Consider the following 18146-nt stretch of genomic DNA (forward strand, 5'->3'; position numbering starts at 1 on the left):
GGGTTGGTTGCCGTGAGAACCCCCCAGGGAGCTTTTAAAAACCTAGATGCTCAGGGCCACACCCCAGACGATTGAATTCGGAACTTCTCAGGTGGGACTCAGGTATTAGTATCTTGAAAGGTCCTCTGGTGATTTCAAGGTGCCTTGGAGGTTGAGAACCTTGGTCCAGAGACGGGGGTCTGAGGGAGGAAGCGGGTTCGCACACAGAGGAGACCGTGGGGTGGGGGTGGCAGGGGTGGGAACCGTGTGGTTTCTCTGAGTTGTGAAAACTGAGGATTCATTGGAAGATTTTTTTCTTTTTAGCTGAGGTGAGATTGAGAGATTTATTTTTCTTGAGTAGAGGACATCGTAGGTGAAGAGAGGGGACTTGCAGGGGGAGATGGAGAGGGGGTGGACTGTGAGAGCAGAATGATGATGGGGGTCTTGTAGGAAATGAGGAAGAGGTTCCTGGGGAGGAGGAAGCCGTGGGGCTACATGAGAAATGGCTTTCCCTGTGCTGAGGACAGAGGACAGGGGGAGGAGCTGGAAGGGGCTGGAGGAACGTCCTACCAGGGCTGGTGGGGGTGTTTCTGGAGCGGCGTTAGTGGAAAGACTTCTCTGGGCAGAGGGAGATTTTTTTCAGAGACAGGGAGGCACTGAGGACCAGAGTGGAAGGAGTTCCTTCAACCGAGGAAACAGCGGGGGTTCTTTCTGAAGTGGGGGTGGGGGGGCAGTGGGGAGATCGGGGGAGGTACTGGTGCCTTCTTGTCTAATTCTCTACCTCACTCCCTGCCCTCCACCAGCTGGCGACCATGGCCGCTCTCTGACCGGCTCCCCGCCGAGCCTCCTCCTCGCCGCCCCCTCCCCAGCCCCGCCGGCCCCGGGCCCCCGACTTCTGCCTGCGCTGTGCCCACCCCACCGCCGGCACGGCCCCGCCCCCGCTGCCCCGGTGGTGGCCCACGGCCCCCCGGCTGCCCGTGGTCAAACTGGAGTCGCTGAAACGCTGGAACGAAGAGAGGGGCCTTTGGTGCGAGAAGGGGGTGCAGGTGCTGCTGACGACGGTGGGCGCCTTCGCCGCCTTCGGCCTCATGACCATCGCCATCAGCACCGACTACTGGCTCTACACGCGCGCCTTCATCTGTAACACCACCAACCTCACGGCCGGCGACGACGGGCCGCCCCACCGCGGGGGCAGCGGCTCCTCCGAGAAGAAGGACCCCGGCGGCCTCACCCACTCGGGCCTCTGGAGGATCTGCTGCCTGGAAGGTAGGATGCGGAGGACCCGCCTCCAGATCTGAGCCTCCCCTCCCCTCATCCCCGTTGGTGGTCTCCCTCTCCTCCTGCTCTTTCCCACCATGCTCACCCCCTGCCACTCCTCTCTCCTACTATCAACCCCTCTCTGCATCCTGGCCCTCCTCTGTCGGTGCACCCTATTCATGCCCCCACTCCATCTCTCCGCACATGGGTGCCCGGGTGCCTCCTCCCCTCTGTACCCCTTTATCTTTCCTTCATTTGCGTCTCCTTCCCCCCCCATCCCTCCCTCTTACCTCTCCCTACACATGGGGCTCCCCCTGCCTCACTTCCTCCTTCCTTCCCCCTCTCACCATTTATTTTGACTCTCCTCCTCCAGAGCTGCCCCATCTCGCCTCCTTCCTGCCCACTGCATCTCCTCTCTCCCCACATCCTGCCTCAGCCTCTGAGTGTTCCTGCCTCTCTGGCCCCATTCAGAGCCCCCTCCTCGTCACCTCCATCCCTTCGCCTCGCTTTGGCTGTTTCCCCCCTCTAACATCATGCCTCCTCCGGCCATCACTCGGGGCCCTCTCCTCTTTCCTGCCTTGCCTCTGTTCCTCCTGTAGACTGTCTTGTCTTGCTTACCTCTCCCCTCCGGGCCTCCCATCAGGATCTCTTCCCACCTCCCATCCTGGTCCTCGTCCCCCTTTGTCCTTCATGTGACTCTCCTTTGCCCTCCCTCCGCTCATGCCTTCCTTCCACTTCTTCCTCCTTCCACACCTCACTTCTTCTCTCTAAGTCTTCTCTCTTCTGAGTCCACTGCCACTTCTAGCATCCGCCTTCCTTCTTTCCCTCAGTCCTGCTCTCCTTCTCGCAGTTTCCCTCCACGCCAGATCCCTCTGCCTCCCCCTCCTCGTCTCCCAGACTCCTGCCCTCTCCTCTCCAGCACCTCCTCTCTCCCACTCTCAGCCTGGTTATTTTATTGACGCATAACATGGAGGCGCTGGGGGGAAGCAGGAGACGGGGTGCCAGTCCCACAGTGCACCTGTCCCCGTGTGTGACCCTGACCTTGCACCTTCCTGAGCCTCACAGCCCTCATCTGCAACAGGGAGTGGGACTAGCCAATCCTGAGGCTCTCCCTCCCGCACCAGAAAGATGGAAATCCTTTCACTTCTTTTTATCTCTCTCTTTTCCTGTTCTTTCCTCCTCTGAGCACTCTCAATGAGCAAGGAATGTTATCATCTCCTTCTGATCCTATGAGGTGGGTGCCAGCCTCCTGTCAGGGATGAGGAAACTGAGGCCCAGAGAGGTTAAGCCACTTGCCCAAGGTCACCCAGCTGTGACTGGGGCAGAGCCAAGAGAACTCAGGTCTGATGGATGGGACTTGCAGATGTGCTTTGTATGGTTTGCAGAGTGGTTAAAACCAAAACCAAAATCTGAATCAGTTGCCAAATTTAAAAATAGGAAGACTTCACACTGAAAATTTGATTTCCGGCTTCTTTTGAACTAGCGGAAGATGTGACAACGTGGGGCCTGCATCCTGCAATGGCCACAAGTGGCCAGATCTGAGTAGCAACTGCTTCTTCAGATCGGGCATGGAGATTTCCATTTCCCCACAGTCACCTCCACTCCCTATCACCTCACATCCATCCACTTCTCTCATTATGTTACTTTCTTCTTCCTGTGGGCATTCGAGTTCATGTGCATTCGTTGGTCTGACCAAGCACCAGGCACAGAGCCAAGGGTGGGGGCTTGCCTTGTGAATCCCCTATGACAGAGTACAGCATATAGCAAGAATGCCACTCATCCAGTCATTCATTTAACAACCAACATTTATTGAGTTTATACTATATGCCAGGAATTGTTCTTGATTCCAGGGCTACAGCAATGGGAAAAAAAAAAAAAAGATAGACAAAAAAAATCCCTGTTTTTATATGTCTTATATTCTAAAGGGAGAGACAAATAATAAGAGACATAAGTAAGTAAAACATTTAGGGAATTAGAGCTAAGTGCTAAGGAGGAAAAAGAGCAAAGGGCATGGAAAGCGTCAGGGTATGTGTGTGAAATTGTAGATAAGGGGACTGGGAAAAGCTTCACTGAGGAGGTGACATCGAGTGGAGGGCTGAAGGAAGTGAGAGATGGAGCCACGCGGCCGACTGGAGGAAGTGCTTCAGGCTGTAGAAACAGGGAACGCAGACACCCTGAGGTGGGAGCCTGCGCGGTTGATGACCAGGGGGAGCCAGTGAGGCTTGGGGCAGAATAAGTGCAGGGGACACGGTCTGAGCTGCGGTCAAAGAGATGACAGCGCCCTGATCTCGCTCGTTCTTCTGGTCCCTGCAACATATTTTGCTTTTCACATCAGAGGCTTTTGAGCAGAGGAATGACATGAGCTGCCTTAAATGTTACCGGGATCACTCCTGCTGCCGTGTTGAGAAACCAAGAAGACCGGAGGGAAACAGGAAGTGGCTTGTCCCGGGTGGGAGCTGTGGAGTCCGGGAGGTGAATTCAGAATATGTCGGAAGCTGCAGCGGGCAGGAATTGCTGACGGAGCAGTTGTGGGGTATGAGAGAGAGAAGAGGCCGCATGTCTCCGACGCAGTGTTTCTCAGCCTCAGTGCTGTGGACATTTGGGATGGATAATTCTGTGTTCTGGGGAGCCGTCCTGTGCATTGTAGGACGTCTACCAGCATCCTTGGCCTCTGTCTTCTAAATGCCAGTAGCAACTTCCCAGTCGTGACAACCCATTGCCACCCCTTGTCACTGCTCTAAGACTGTGACCTGAGCACCTGAGAATGGGGCTCCGAGGGCATTCATCAGATTGAACAGGAGGTATTTTATTTCATTTATTTTATTTTCTCTTATCTAGTTTATTATAAGAGGGGCTATCAAGAGCTCAGTTTTGGACATGTTAAGCTTAGGATGCCTGTTAGAGACGTCATCTGGGACAGGGATCAGCACAGGAAAGGCCCTATAAAGCGGCATACGTTCGATATTTTAGGCTTTGTGGAGTGTACTCCTGAAAACAGCCTGGGACACGCCGGGAGTGAATGAGCGCGGCTGTGTTCCAATCAAACTTCATTCATGGACACTGACATTGGAACCTTATATCATTTTCACCTACCGCAAAATGGTCTTTGATAGTTTTTCAATCATTTAAAGGATGTGAAACCCATTCTTGGCTGGATTTGGCAGGCTGGGTTTCGCCCGGGGGCCGGAGTTTGCTGACTTCTGGTCCCGGCTGTTAGCGATCTGATAGATTAGATGAGGCCAGAGTTCAGGGGAGAGTCTGGGCTGAGATAAAAATTGGGGGGGTCATTGCATGTGGATGGATGAGGTCACCGAGAGAGTGAGATGAGACAGAGATGAGTCAAAAAATCAGTTGAAGGACTGCAGCCTGAGCTCGTCCACTATGAAAGGACAATCAGAGACGAGAAGGAGCCATCAAAGGGAGCAGAGAAAGGAGTGGCCACAGAGGTTGGGGGAAAATGAAGTAAGTGGGTGCTCTGGAAGCCAAAGGAAGTAAGTGTTTTAAGGCGGGGGTAAATGAAGGCTGGCTTTATTGTTGCTATAATTGTCATTTGTTTGTCACCGAATGCTCACAATAACCCTGTGAAGGATGTACTGTTATCCCCAGCTTCTAGAAATGGAGGCAAAGGCTCAGGGAAGTGGAATGCCTTTCCCAAAGTCACACAGCTAATAGGCAGCATCCGGATTCGAATCCAGGTCTGTTTTGTTTCCTAGGAGAACAAAGCAACACGTCCACTAGCCTTCAGCCCATCGGGGATCCAGGAGTGGAGAAACTGGTCCCCTGAGCTATTGCCTCCTGAAGGCGCTGTGTCCCTGGGGAATTCTTGGGCTCCATCCCATCTCCCCTCGAGTCTCTGGGAGATGCAGTAGAATGTAGTCATTTGGACACAAACTTTGGAGCACGAGCGTTGGGTTTACCTCCTGCCTGCCACACACAGCGGGGTGAGCTTGGGCCATATACGCTTTAACCTCTCTGTGCCTCGTTTCCTTCATTGGTGAAATGGAGATCATCATAGCCCCGAGCCACAGGGTTATAACAGCCACAACCACAGCCCCTAGCTCATTGAGAGGGACTTGATGAGCTGGCAGGTGTAAAGCATTTTAAAGGCTGGCAGGCACAGAGTAAGGGATCGACTATGTAGTTCATACTTTGTTGTTGTTCTTATCCTTATTATTGTCCTTATTATTAGGAATTCAGGTGACCGAGCCCTGAGTCTCTCTTCCTTGATAACCCAGAAGCCCCAGCCTCTCTCCCAGCACAGCCCAATAGAAACACCAAACGAGCTGCAATATGATTTAAATTTTTCTAGTAGCTACATTAAAAGAAGTAAAAAGTAGGGGCCAGCCGGTGGCGCAGCAGTTAAGTGTGCATGGTCTGCTTCAGCGGCCCGGGGTTTGCCAGTTCCAATCCCGGGTGCAGACATGGCACCGCTTGGCATGCCATGCTGTGGTAGGCATCCCACGTATAAAGCAGAGGAAGATGGGTATGGATGTTAGCTCAGGGCCAGGCTTCCTCAGCAAAAAGGGGAGGATTGGCAGTAATTAGCTCAGGGCTAATCTTCCTCAAAAAAAAAAAAGGAGAAAGTTGGGTGAATAGAATGCAATAAACATAATTTACACAATATAATGAATTAATATAAAAGTTAATATCTTTTATTTAACCAAACATAGCCAAACTATTATCATTTTAACAAGTAATTAATATAAAAATTATTAGTGATATCTTATGCATGCTTTTCATACCAAGTCTGAAACTGGGGATGTATCTTATGCTCACAGCTCATCTCAATTGCCATGATTCAAGTGCCCAAGAGCCAGCTGGGGCTGATGGCATCCCTATGGGTCTAGAACCCATACCCCCACCCCCACCCCTGAATCTCAGCTGCCATCCTAGGTCCTCTCTCAGGACTCAAGAACCTGGACCCACAGCCGCATTTATGCGACCTGACTGTGTAAAGACCCCGCACTCAGCACTTTGCATGTCTTATTATCTCACTGAATCCTTGCAGAAGGTATTATTACCACTCTTGAGTTTGTCAAAGCAGGAGGCTGATGGCCAGAAAGGGGAAGTGAGTCAGCCACATGTCCACTCAATATGTGAGGGGCAGAGCCATCTGGAACCCACTTCTCCATGTGTCCTCGCCACAGCATCCTCCCCCTTCACCCTCGCCTACCCAGGTCTGTGCTAGGCAGGCCTGCGGGAGACTCAGGGACACGTCACTGCCATCCCTTCACACATAAAGCTCCTGGCCCAGTAGGGTGGCATAACCCACACAGGCATGCTGCATAACCCCTGTGGATTCTGCCCTTGACTGTGGGTCTCATTGAACCCTTATCAAATCCTATAAGGTCATATCATCGCCCTCATTTTCCAAATGAGGAAGCTGAGGCTCAGGGGCATTCAAGCCCCAAAAGCCACAGAGATGGGAAGTGGCAGCCCTGACATGTGAGTCCAGAGCACTCTGGACTCATGTTCTGGGGCACCATATTCCACTGCCCCATCTATGCTCACCTCTGAAGCCCAGCCACACTGGACTCTCCTCCCCTTGACTTACCATCCACATGAGATTGAGCAACTCCTTCAACTCTCTGCCTCAGTTTCCTCATCTGTAAAGCAGGGACACTATTATTGCTTGGTATCCCTAGGGTTTGTCTTAAGTATTGAGTGCGTTGATGTCTGTCAAATGCTTGGAGCGGTGCCTGGTGCGTGGTTAGCCCTCAGTAAGTACTAGTTATCATGACTGCTGTCACCACTGATCTGTCGAGTGTCTGCGTGGTGTGAGCTTTACATGCTCAATCTCATTTAATTATCATTCATGTTTTGAGAGAAATACTATGATCCCCTTCAAGAGAGGAGAACTTGAACCCACAGGCTTACCTGCCACACCATAATGGATGTGCTGATGGGTAAGAATTTGCACTTGAGAGGGGTAGATTCATTCATTCATTCATTCATTCATTCATTCATTCAATCATTCTTTTTTTAAAATTGTGGTAAAACAGCCGTAACATAAAATTTATCATCTTAACCACTGTTAGGTGTGCAGCTCAGTGGTGTTAAGTACATTCACATTGTTGTGCACCCAATCTCCAGAACTCTTCTCATCTTGCAAAACTTAGACTCTGTCCCCATTGAACAACTCCCCACCCGCCCTCCTCCCAGCCCCTAGCAACCATCAGTCTGCTTTCTGTCTCTATGAATTGGATTATTCTAGATACCTCACATAAGTAGAATCATACAGTATTTGTATTTTTATGACTGGCTTACTTCACTTAACGTCCTCAGGGTTCATCTACATTGTGGCATGTGTCAGAATTCGCTTACTTTTTAAGGCTGAATAATATTCCACTGTATGTATATACCACATTTCATTTATCCATTCATTTGTTGATAGACACGTGTGTTGCTTTTGGCTGTTGTGAATAATGCTGCTATAAAAATGTATGTAAAAATATTTCTTAGAGACCCTGCTTTTAATTGTTTTGAGTATGTACCCAGAAGTGGAATTGCTGGATCCTATGATAATTCCGTTTTTAATTTTTTGAGGAGCCTCCATATTATTTTCCATAGCGACTGCACCATTTTACATTCCCACCAACAGCGCACAAAGGTTCCAATTTCTCCATATCGCAAACACTTGTTGTCTTCTGGTTTGTTTTTTAATCATTTTTTGTAGTAGCCTTCCTAGTGGGATGGTATCTCATATCTATGAGAGTATCTCGTGGTTTTGACTTGCATTTTTCTAATGATTAAGGATGTTGAGCATCTTTTCATGTGCTTGTTGGCCCAGTCAATCATTCTTTCATAAAAATATTTATTAAGCTCTTACTGTGTGCTAAGCATTGTTCTAGATGCTAGGAATACAGTGGTGAACCACCGAGATGCTTACATTACAGTGGAGCAAATTGCTGTGTGTTTGAATTCTGCTTCCACTACCCATCAGCTGTGAATTGATGAACCCTTTCTGTGCCTCTGTTTCCTCATTCGGACAATGGGTATATTGACTAATGCCAACTGAGCACTTAATTTTCTTCCAGGCAAAGTGCTAAATCTCTTTACTTGGATTCAATCCTCACAACAAACCTGTGAGGTCCATCCAATTATCCACTTCCTATAGGAGAAGGGATTGAAGCAAATTGGCATGAGTAATGCCAGCAAGGTCACAGAATAAGGACGTGATGGAGCCGGACTTCATTATCAAGCAGTGTGACTCCAATTCCCAATGTTTGGCCACTGCAGGACACCAATAACATTATCTTTTTCACAGGACAATTGGGAGCTCCAGAGGAGTTAATCCTCCTAGGAAGCCCTTAACAAATGTTAGCTCTTAGTGGAATTATTCACTCCTTACATTCTTTCTTCTCAATCCTTTCCCTTATCCCATTCCTTCTCCAATCATCTTCTGCCTTGAATCTCCCCTTCTGCTATCCTTATAATCATTCATAATTTCATTCATGCATTCATTTATTCTTTCATTCAACACCCATTTCTTGAAGCATCCTTTGTGCCAGGCAATGCTAGGGACACACAGCGGAATCAGACTGCATGCCTTCCCCCTGCAGGAACTCTGAGCTTGCTGAGAAAGAAGATCATAAATCAACCCAATGCATGCCAGAAAGGGGGGTAGCACAGGGAGCTGCTGGACCCCGGGCGGGGGCGGAGAACTGACCCAACTTTGGTGGGAGGCGTGCATGTGCACACACACACACACACGCACCCGGAAAGCTTCCTCAAGCAGATGCCCCGTGAGGTGCCCACTTGCAGGGTAAGTTTTTCGTCAGTGAAGAATGTGAGCGGAATGTTCCACAGCATGGGCAAGTGCCTGGAGGTTGGAAGGAGCCTGGAGAATTGAGGAAACTAAATGTATTTATATTTGTACTTACTTATAATCAGTCTCCAGCTAGGTGAGGAGAATTCTGGGAGGAAGGCAGGGGGTGAGACTGCATGACCCCTAGAGGCATACTTCATCTCCTCACATGCCTCTGCTTGCTCCAACCACTCCATCTCCTTTCAGAGGATTCCACGTTCAGTGCGGAAAGACACCCAGAAGCTCGCTCCCTATATTGAAGAGACTACAACTCCCATGATCCACTGGGGCTGGTCTCTCCTCACCATTGGACTCAAGACCTCATAGGGCCTCATGGGAAATGTAGTCCTCGCCCTGTGTAGCCCCTTTCTTCGTTTCCTACCCATTTTCAGACTTGTCCGCAAGTTCAGAGTTAGAAGGGCGCTCTGACACTGCTGAAACCAATGCCTTCTTCCTTGCAGGGTGGAAACAGAAGGCCAGAGAAGCTGAGTATACTCGAAGAGTTTCCAGGGCAAAGGTCCTTGTGGCCTTTTAATAGTGTTGGATGGGTTTTTTTCTTTCTTTTCCTTTTAACAGGTGGGGAAACTGAGGCCAGAGGGGTTGAAAGTTTGTCCCAGATGCCGAGACAGGCTCAGGAGCGAGGACTTCCTTTCCCCCAATCAGCCCAGAGAGAGAAGGGATTTGGGGAGGGGGAGGGTCTTCTCTCACCGGAGATTCCCCCCAACTCTTAAATACTGCCACCACCACTCCCATCCCCCTCCAGGGTTGAAAAGAGGCGTCTGCGTGAAGATCAACCATTTCCCGGAGGACACGGACTACGACCATGACAGCGCGGAGTATCTGCTCCGTACGTGTGGGTCTGGGTCTGAATGGCGGCGGGACTGCCGGTCCGGGGCGGGTCGGGGGTGCAGAGAGGGGGCCCGGCACTTAGAGCGACAAGCAGAGATGGGCTTGCCAGCCAATCCACGTCCGGACACTGAGATCCTCTGGTCCCCGATTGGCTCAGTGGTCTCTCTCCCGCCCCCACCTCTCACCTTGGGGCGGGCTGAGGGGGGATCCCGGGAGCTGATTGGCCTCTGTGCTGTACTGGGCACTCGCGGCAACTCCGCGCCGTGACTGGCTGTTGCTCCCTGGGCTGGGATTGGTCACTGAGCCCAGGGCTGTGAGGCAATCCGCGGCGCGGACTGGCCACTCTCGGGAGCTGGCTGGGGAAGCCCGTGGTGCGATTGGTGGCTACCCCGAGAACGCGGCAAATCCTGAATTATGATTGGCTGCGGCCTCAGCCTGGCTCAGAAATCGCAAAATCTGGTTGCCTGAGGTTTGGGGGCAGGGTGGGGGTGGGGTGGTGGAAATGACTGCAAAAAGAGAGAGAGAGACAGAGAAAGGGAAAGAGAGATAGAGGAAGAGGGAGAGAGGAAGAGAAGCCTAGAGCAATAGACGAAGCCAGGCAGAAGCGGGGTGGGGGCAGAGAGAGTCAGAGAGGGAGAGAGAGGGAAAAGGAAGGAGGGAGGGAAAGATGAAGGAAGAGGGAGGGGGAGAGAGAGAAGGAGGAGGAATCCAGAGAGGTAGATGAAGCCAGGCAGAAAGGGGGTCTGGTGGGGAGCGATATTCAGAAATTTGATAGAAAGAGGCATCTGGAGAAAGGAAAGAAATGCGCAGAAGAGAGGAAGGAAAGGAGCGTGCGAGAAGGAAAAAGAGTAAGAGAGAGGGTCCACAGAGAAAGGGAGAAGTTCAGAGAAAAAGAGGAGAGTGATTTAGAGAAATAAAAAGAAAAAAAAATGCCACGAGAGAAAAATAGACTGAGGAAGAAAGAAAGGGACGAAGAAAAAGAGGCAGAGGAAATCAGACCGAGAAATAGAGAAAATTTAAAGAAGAGCGAGAATGAGGCAAAAAGTAAAATAACCAGAATACAGGCAGAGAGGGAGAGCTGGAGAACCAGCGAGGGACGGAAGAGAGAGACGCAGAGACGGAAGCAGGCAGGGGACACGAGGCGCGGGGCGTGCAGGCGGCCGCGGCTGACTGCCCCGGCTCCCACCCCCTCTCTCTCCCACTCCCCCCGTCTCCTTTCTCCCTCGCAGGAGTCGTCCGAGCCTCCAGCATCTTCCCCATCCTCAGCGCCATCCTGCTGCTGCTCGGGGGCGTGTGCGTGGCGGCCTCCCGGGTCTACAAGTCCAAGAGAAACATCATTCTGGGCGCAGGGATCCTGTTCGTGGCAGCAGGTGAGAGGCAGAGGGGAGGGGGTGGCCGGCCGGGGCGGCCCACCTGCGCGCGCGCACGTGTGTGTGTGTGTGTATGTGTGTGTCCGCGCGCGCGTCTGCAAAGCGACCCTGCCCCGGGCGCCCCCCGGGGCCCGGAGCCTTCTTAGGCTCTTCCCAAGCTCCATCGCCACCCGCTGGGCAAGGTAGGTGTCGCCTTCGCGCCGTCTTCGGGGGAGTGAACCCAGCGCAGACAGGTGTCTAGCTCGTAATCTGGGAAGCAGGGAGTTGAGGTTCCAAAACCCGCGGTTCTGGAGACGGAAGGGGAGGAGCTTGGGTGAAGGGGTGGGACTTCGAGGCAGAACTGGGGTCTTGAAGATAGAGAGGTGAGGCTGGCGTAGGAGGACCAGGCCTGAGAATGAGAGAGTGAATCGGCTGCAGATGGGGAGAAACCTACTCTAGGGGGCGGGGCCTCCTGGACCCCGGTGGATCCAAGAAGGGGCCGGTCCTGGGAAACCATCCGGAGCAACTCCGAGCGAGGCATGTCATTAAGGGGCAAGACCCCCTTTCTACCCGCAATGAGTAGTGCTGGGAAATTCCAGGGAGCAGAGCTTTACTGAAGGGGTGGAAGCCAGGGGAGGAGAGGGAGGATTTAGCATAAAGAGCAGGGTGTGCTTTGGCGATGGGTCGAGATCTGCAGGGGGCGGGCTGCCTGGACCCGGGACAGTGGGCGGAGCTTGACCTAGACCTGCCGCGGGCGGTGTTTGGAGTAGAGGGGCACCTGCTCTAATAAAGACGAACTTTACACCAACAGAGGAAGGGCCTAGAATGTATAACCAGGCTGCGATGGCATCATGAAAGGAAGAGTTTAGGTCAGCAGGAGTCAGGGCCTAGAGAGTCAGAGCGGGATATCCTCATTAACAGTTTAAACGAATAGAGGCTGGGACCTCGGGGAGACCCAGGCTGATAATGTTAGGGGCGGAGTTTAGACCAGCCGGGGCAGGGCCTGGGCCAGCTGGGGCGGGGTTTAGACTAGACCAGTGGAGGTGGGGCCTGCACTAGCTGACAGTGGGGCTTTGGTCATTTGGGGGTGGGGCCTAGACCAGATGGGGCGGGGCTTGGCGGCTGGAGAGGAGTTTAGACCACCTGGGACCTGGCTTGGATCATCCGAGGTGGTGTCTGGACCCTTTGGGGCGGGGCCTAGGCCATCTCGGGGTGGAGTTTAGACCAGCACAGGGCAGGGCCCTGGGCCAGCTGGGCAGGAGTTTCGGCCATCTGGGAAAGGCTGGGACCATCCAGGCGGGGTCTGGGCCCCTCGGGGCGAGGCCCAGGCCACCAGGGGGTGGAGCTTAGACCAGCGCGAGGTGGGGTCTGGGCCAGGCAAGGAGGAGTGTAGACAATTTGGGAGGGAGCTTGGACCATCCGGGGCGGGGTCTGGACCCCTCGAGGCGGGGCCCAGGCCATCAAGGAGATGGAGCCTAGGTGCCCCCACACCCCCCACCCCGGGCGAGCTGCGCGGGACCTCCGGGCGGGGCCGGGGACAGGGCCGGGGTGGCCTCGAGGCTCCCGTCTGACCGTCCCCGCCCAGGCCTGAGCAACATCATCGGCGTGATCGTGTACATCTCGGCCAACGCGGGCGAGCCGGGCCCGAAGCGGGACGAGGAGAAGAAGAACCATTACTCGTACGGCTGGTCCTTCTACTTCGGCGGGCTGTCGTTCATCCTGGCCGAGGTGATCGGCGTGCTGGCCGTCAACATCTACATCGAGCGCAGCCGCGAGGCGCACTGCCAGTCTCGCTCGGACCTGCTCAAGGCCGGCGGGGGCGCGGGCGGCAGTGGCGGGAGCGGCCCCTCGGCCATCCTCCGTCTGCCCAGTTACCGCTTCCGCTACCGCCGCCGCTCCCGCTCTAGCTCCCGCTCCAGCGAGCCGTCGCCGTCGCGGGACGCGTCTCCCGGCGGCGCCGGGGGCCCGGGCTTCGCCTCCACGGACATCTCCATGTACACGCTCAGCCGCGACCCGTCCAAGGGCAGCGTGGCCGCGGGGCTGGCGGGGGCCGGCGGCGGCGGCGGCGCGCGTACGGCGGCGCGGCGGGGGGCGCGGGGGGCGGCGGCGGCGGCGGCGGCGGCGGCGGGGCGGGCGCCGAGCGGGACCGCGGGGGGGGGCCCGGCTTCCTCACGCTGCACAACGCCTTCCCCAAGGAGGCGGGCGGCGGCGTCACGGTCACGGTCACCGGGCCGCCCGCCGCGCCCGCCCCCGCGCCGCCCGCGCCCGCCGCGCCCGCCCCCGGGACCCTGGCCAAGGAGGCCGCCGCCTCCAATACCAACACGCTCAACAGGAAAACCACGCCCGTGTAGGGGCGCGACGGGGGGCGCCGAGGGGGGCGTGTCCGGGGCGCGTGCGCGGGCGCGCGTGCAACGAGGCTGCCGGGGGTCGGGGGCGCCCCCCTCCCTCCCCGCGAGCGCGCTGGAGACTGCTTGGCCTTTCCCTCCCCGCCCCGGCGTGGGGGGCGCCCCCGACCCTCCGAATCAGGGACCCCGAGGGAGGGGGAAGGGAAAGGAGGGGGCCGTTGTGAGGGAGCGTCGTGTTTTATTTTTTTGTGGGATTGGGGGGGAGGGGGGAGGGCTGTGGTGTTTTTTGCAGTTTCGAGATGTTTTCTTTTTAATGTTTTGCTGTGTGCATGTGGGGGCGGGGCGATGGGGAGGGAGGGACTCCCAGCCCAGCCCAACTCCTGGAGAGGGGCCCAAAACACACGAATATATAGTTATACCTACAAACTATATAGACGCTTTATCTAAAGAGACCAAGGTAAAGAGAAGGGAAGCAGAAAGGCAAGGGGACAAGGGGTGGACGTGGGCATTCATTCATTCATTTTTCATTCATTATTCCACAAGGGTTTATTAAGCACCTGCTGTGTACTGGGTTGGCGGGGGTGCTGGACAGGGAAAATCAACAGGCACAGAGAGGAACTCATTCATTCATTACCAGCAATTTTATTTGTGTACCTAAGTGCTCAGCAATGTGCTGAATGCTGAGCTACACAAGAGAGCAAGACGGACAGGGTCCCCAACGTCCTCACAGAGTGTACATCTTATGCATGAGACAGACATTAATCAAAGAATTGTGTACACAAACAGTAAGTTACAATTAGGACATAAGAAAAATCCGGAGGGCTACGAAATGCTTCGTCAGGGAGGCTTAACCTAGTTTGAAAGAAAGGGTTATTTTAGCTGACACTGAAAGGATGACAGAAAGCCATCCAGGGGAAGCTGGGGGATGTGTCTCAGCTAGAGAACAGCATATGCAAAGGCCCTGGGGCAGGAAGAGTTTCCAGAGAGAGCTAAAGTGTAGAGAGCCAGGTGTAGATGGAGCGAGATGAGACTGGCGATGTAGACAGGGCCAGACTGCCCAGGGACTTGTAGTTTAGTCCAGAGTTTAGATTTTATTCTAAGGGCAGCAGGAAGCCACGGAATGACTTTAAGCAGGAGCCTCCCTACCGTGAATGGTGTACAAAGGGAGGCAGGCACTCAGAAGGGAGAGCAAGAGGCAGACACACGCTGAAATTCAGCATCAAACACGGGCACTGGCCCTTGAAACTCACCCTGGTGGGAGGAAGCACACAATTACACAAGTACTGAAGTGCAGGCATGGCGTCTGGTGCTCTGGAGAAACACTGGGACTCAGAGATTCGTGCTTCACTCGTTAATTCAGCCAAGCACTCGTTGACATTTTTGCGCCTCTGCCAACACACCAGGCAGTGTGTTAGAATCAGCATCCCCCGAGGTGACACAGGGAAACAGACCCTACTCTGCTCTCAAGGAGGAGCCATCGAGAAACGCAATATCGAGGCAGGGTGATGGGTACTGTAACAGGGCCCACGATGGGCACCTCAGGCAGAGGACAGAGTGACCAGCTGCCAGGAGTGGGCAGTAATTTCGGGGGAGACTTCCTGGAGAATGGCATGCCCCGCCTGGGCTTTAGAAGGATGAGTAGGAGCCTGCCAGGTGATGAAGGGGGTGAGGAAGGCTTTCACGGGGCAGGGGGACAAGCTGGGCAAAGGCCCTGGGGGGCGTGAAACAGCGGGCTTTACTGGGGACAGTGCTCACGGTTCCGGGAGCTGAAGGGCAGGGGACAGGAGGTAAGGAAGAGAAGCAGCTAGAAGCGAGTGGAAAGGTGCTGCAGTCCCAGGCTGAGGAGTCTGGACTTTATTCTAAGGGTAGCGAGGAGATACAGGAGAATTCTGAGCAGCAGAAGAGCAGGATCAGATGTGAGTGTTAGAAGGAGCCCCTGGGGTGTGGGACAGGGCTGAACACGAGGCAGATGCTCTGGGATAATGAGAGGATGGCAGTTGAGCTGGGCCGGGGCTGTGGGGGGGGGTGGGGGGGTGGGCAGGCGGGGATGGATTTGAAGAACACTGAGGACCATGCTTAGTGGGCTTCCCTTCATTTGCTCAGCAAATATTTCCCAAGGTCTCCTGTGTGTCAGGCCCTGCACTCTTGATGCTGGGAGTGGGAGATGCTTCAGATCCTGCCCCTCCCCCCCCCCCACCTTCTCCAGGGGCTCCCAATCTGGTGGGAAGATGGACTGGGACACAGACAGGAGAGAAGTGGTTAGTTGATGGTGCCACACTGCCAGGGGCTTCACCAGCTTCTCTCTTCATAAGATGGAGCAGCAGAAAGGGGTGGAATGGGAGGTGGGACGGGATCAGAACTGGGTGTTGGGAATTTCCTTCTGGGGCCCATGTGGACTAGGAAGGGAGAGAGACTGGAGGGCAGGGCACCAGAGAGGAATTGCAAGGGGGCAGCGTCAGAGAGAAATGCTGGAAAATGCCTGGAAAGGCATACAAATGAGCAAGACAGAGGAGAACTTAGTGTAGGGATGACAAAATGGAGAGAAGAGGGACAGAGAGAGGTGGAGTGAAAAGAGACAAATTTGGTGGGGGAGGGGGTTCTGTAGTGGAGGAGGACAGAACTGGTTAGGAGTTGGTGGATTCTGGGGTCCAAATGCCAAATTGGAAGGAAGAAAGAGGTGGAGGATGGGCAGAAGGGAGAGATGGGGAGGAGGGGAGATGGGGGAGAGAGAGATGGGGAGGAAGGAAGATGAAGAAAGAGATGGGGAGGAGGGGAGATGAGGGAGAGAGAGACAGGGAGGAGGGGAGATGGGGGAGAGAGAGATGGAGGAGAGAGGAGATGGGGAGGAGGGGAGATGGGGGAGAGAAAAATGGGGGAGAGGGGAGATAGGGAGAGAGAAGGGGAGATGGAGAGTGAGAGATGGGGAGGAGGGGAGATGGGGGAGAGAGATGGGGAGGAAGGAAGATGAAGAAAGAGATGGGGGGGGAGATGAGGGAGAGAGAGATGGGGAGGAGGGGAGATGGAGAGAGAGATGGGGAGGAGGGGAGATGAGGGTGAGAGAGATGGAGGAGAGAGGAGATAGGGAGAGAGAAGGGGAGATGGAGGGAGAGAGAGACAGGGAGGAGGGGAGATGGGGGAGAGAGAGATGGGGAGGAGGGGAGATGGGGGAGAGAGAGACAGGGAGGAGGGGAGATGGGGGAGAGAGAGATGGGGAGGAGGGGAGATAGGGAGAGAGAAGGGGAGATGGAGGGAGAGAGAGACAGGGAGGAGGGGAGATGGGGGAGAGAGAGATGGGGAGGAGGGGAGATGGGGGAGAGAGAGATGGGGAGGAGGGGAGATGGGGGAGAGAGAGACAGGGAGGAGGGGAGATAGGGAGAGAGAAGGGGAGATGGAGAGAGAAATGGGGAGGAGGGGAGATGGAGGGAGGAAGGATGAGGAGAGAAGAGGCCAAAGCTAGGTGAGTCACAGAGAGAGAGAGGAAAAGTCTAAGATGTGGGAAGGTGATCCAGAGAGGAAAGAAAAAGAGACGGGAGAGAGACTGACACAAAGATGCACAAATGAGAAGAGAGAAGTCTCAGAGATACAAAAAATATCCACATACACAGAGATGGAGGGATGGAACCTCAGAAAAAGATCCAGGGATATGCCCAGAGGAAATGTGGCAACTTAGAAGCAAGTATCGTGTACAGGAATGATCCACTTCATTTGTTCGTCTCCAGTGTTCGAGAAATATTTAGTGAGTGCCAATCCCTTCTAGGTTATATCAAGGCCCGAGGCATGTGGTGGTTAACAGACCGTCAAGGTCTTGCTCTCCTGGAACTCACAGGAGAGACAAACAAGAAATATTAAGAGAATTCCAGTTATGGAGAAGTGCTTTAAAAACTAAGGATGTGGTGACAGTGGTGGGGTGGGGTGGGGGGGGGAGTGGGCAGGACAGACTCTAGATGACTCCAGAAGACCTGGCTGCAGAGGTAACCTTTGAGCAGAGATGCGGGTTATGAGAAGGAAAGGGACGGGCCACCAAAAGCAGCACAAAAGCCCTGAGGAGTCACAGGTTTGCAAGGAGGCTCCACGGCGGGCAGGTTAACAAGGGTGAGCACATCAGGGTGAAGTCAGAAGCGAAGGCTGGGGACAGCTCATGTAGGGCCTTGTAGCCCTGGGAAGAAATTTGAATTTTATTCTAGATTCCAAGGGAAGCCCTTGGAGGGTGTGAGCACAGGCATGACATGATCATATTTTTATTTGAAAACAAAACAAGAGAATCCCATTGCCGTGCCGAGAATAGATTTAGGAGTGAAAAGTGGAAGTAAGGAGGTAGGGGCTGTTGTCCTTGTCTAGTTGAGGCTGAGGGTGGCCTGGACCAACGTGGAAGCTGTGAGGATGGAGAGAAATGGAAAAACAAGGCATGAGATTTTGGAGGCAGAGCCCAGAGTGGTGGTGAACTGGATGTAGCAGGAGACGGAATGCGAAACCAAAGTGAGAGAAAGAGGAATTCTTTATTTGGGCGTGCATGACTTGAGCGGGTGCTGATGTGTGTTGCCTGGAAGAAGGCCACCAGGG

At 54.1% G+C, this 18146-nt stretch overlaps 1 protein-coding gene across 1 annotated transcript; it reads left to right on the forward strand.

The window, feature by feature from the left end:
- Window positions 1–814: 814 nt before the first annotated feature.
- CACNG8 (calcium voltage-gated channel auxiliary subunit gamma 8) lies at window positions 815–13714 on the forward strand. The gene is given in 5 exon segments (XM_070633356.1): window positions 815–1245; window positions 9807–9890; window positions 11122–11262; window positions 12827–13306; window positions 13309–13714. Coding segments are annotated over 5 exon segments (1167 nt in total). The 5' UTR covers window positions 815–1067; the 3' UTR covers window positions 13593–13714.
- The last annotated feature ends 4432 nt before the right edge of the window (window positions 13715–18146 follow it).

Source organism: Equus przewalskii, chromosome 9 (genome assembly GCF_037783145.1).
Source record: "Equus przewalskii isolate Varuska chromosome 9, EquPr2, whole genome shotgun sequence".
NCBI lineage: Eukaryota > Metazoa > Chordata > Mammalia > Perissodactyla > Equidae > Equus > Equus przewalskii.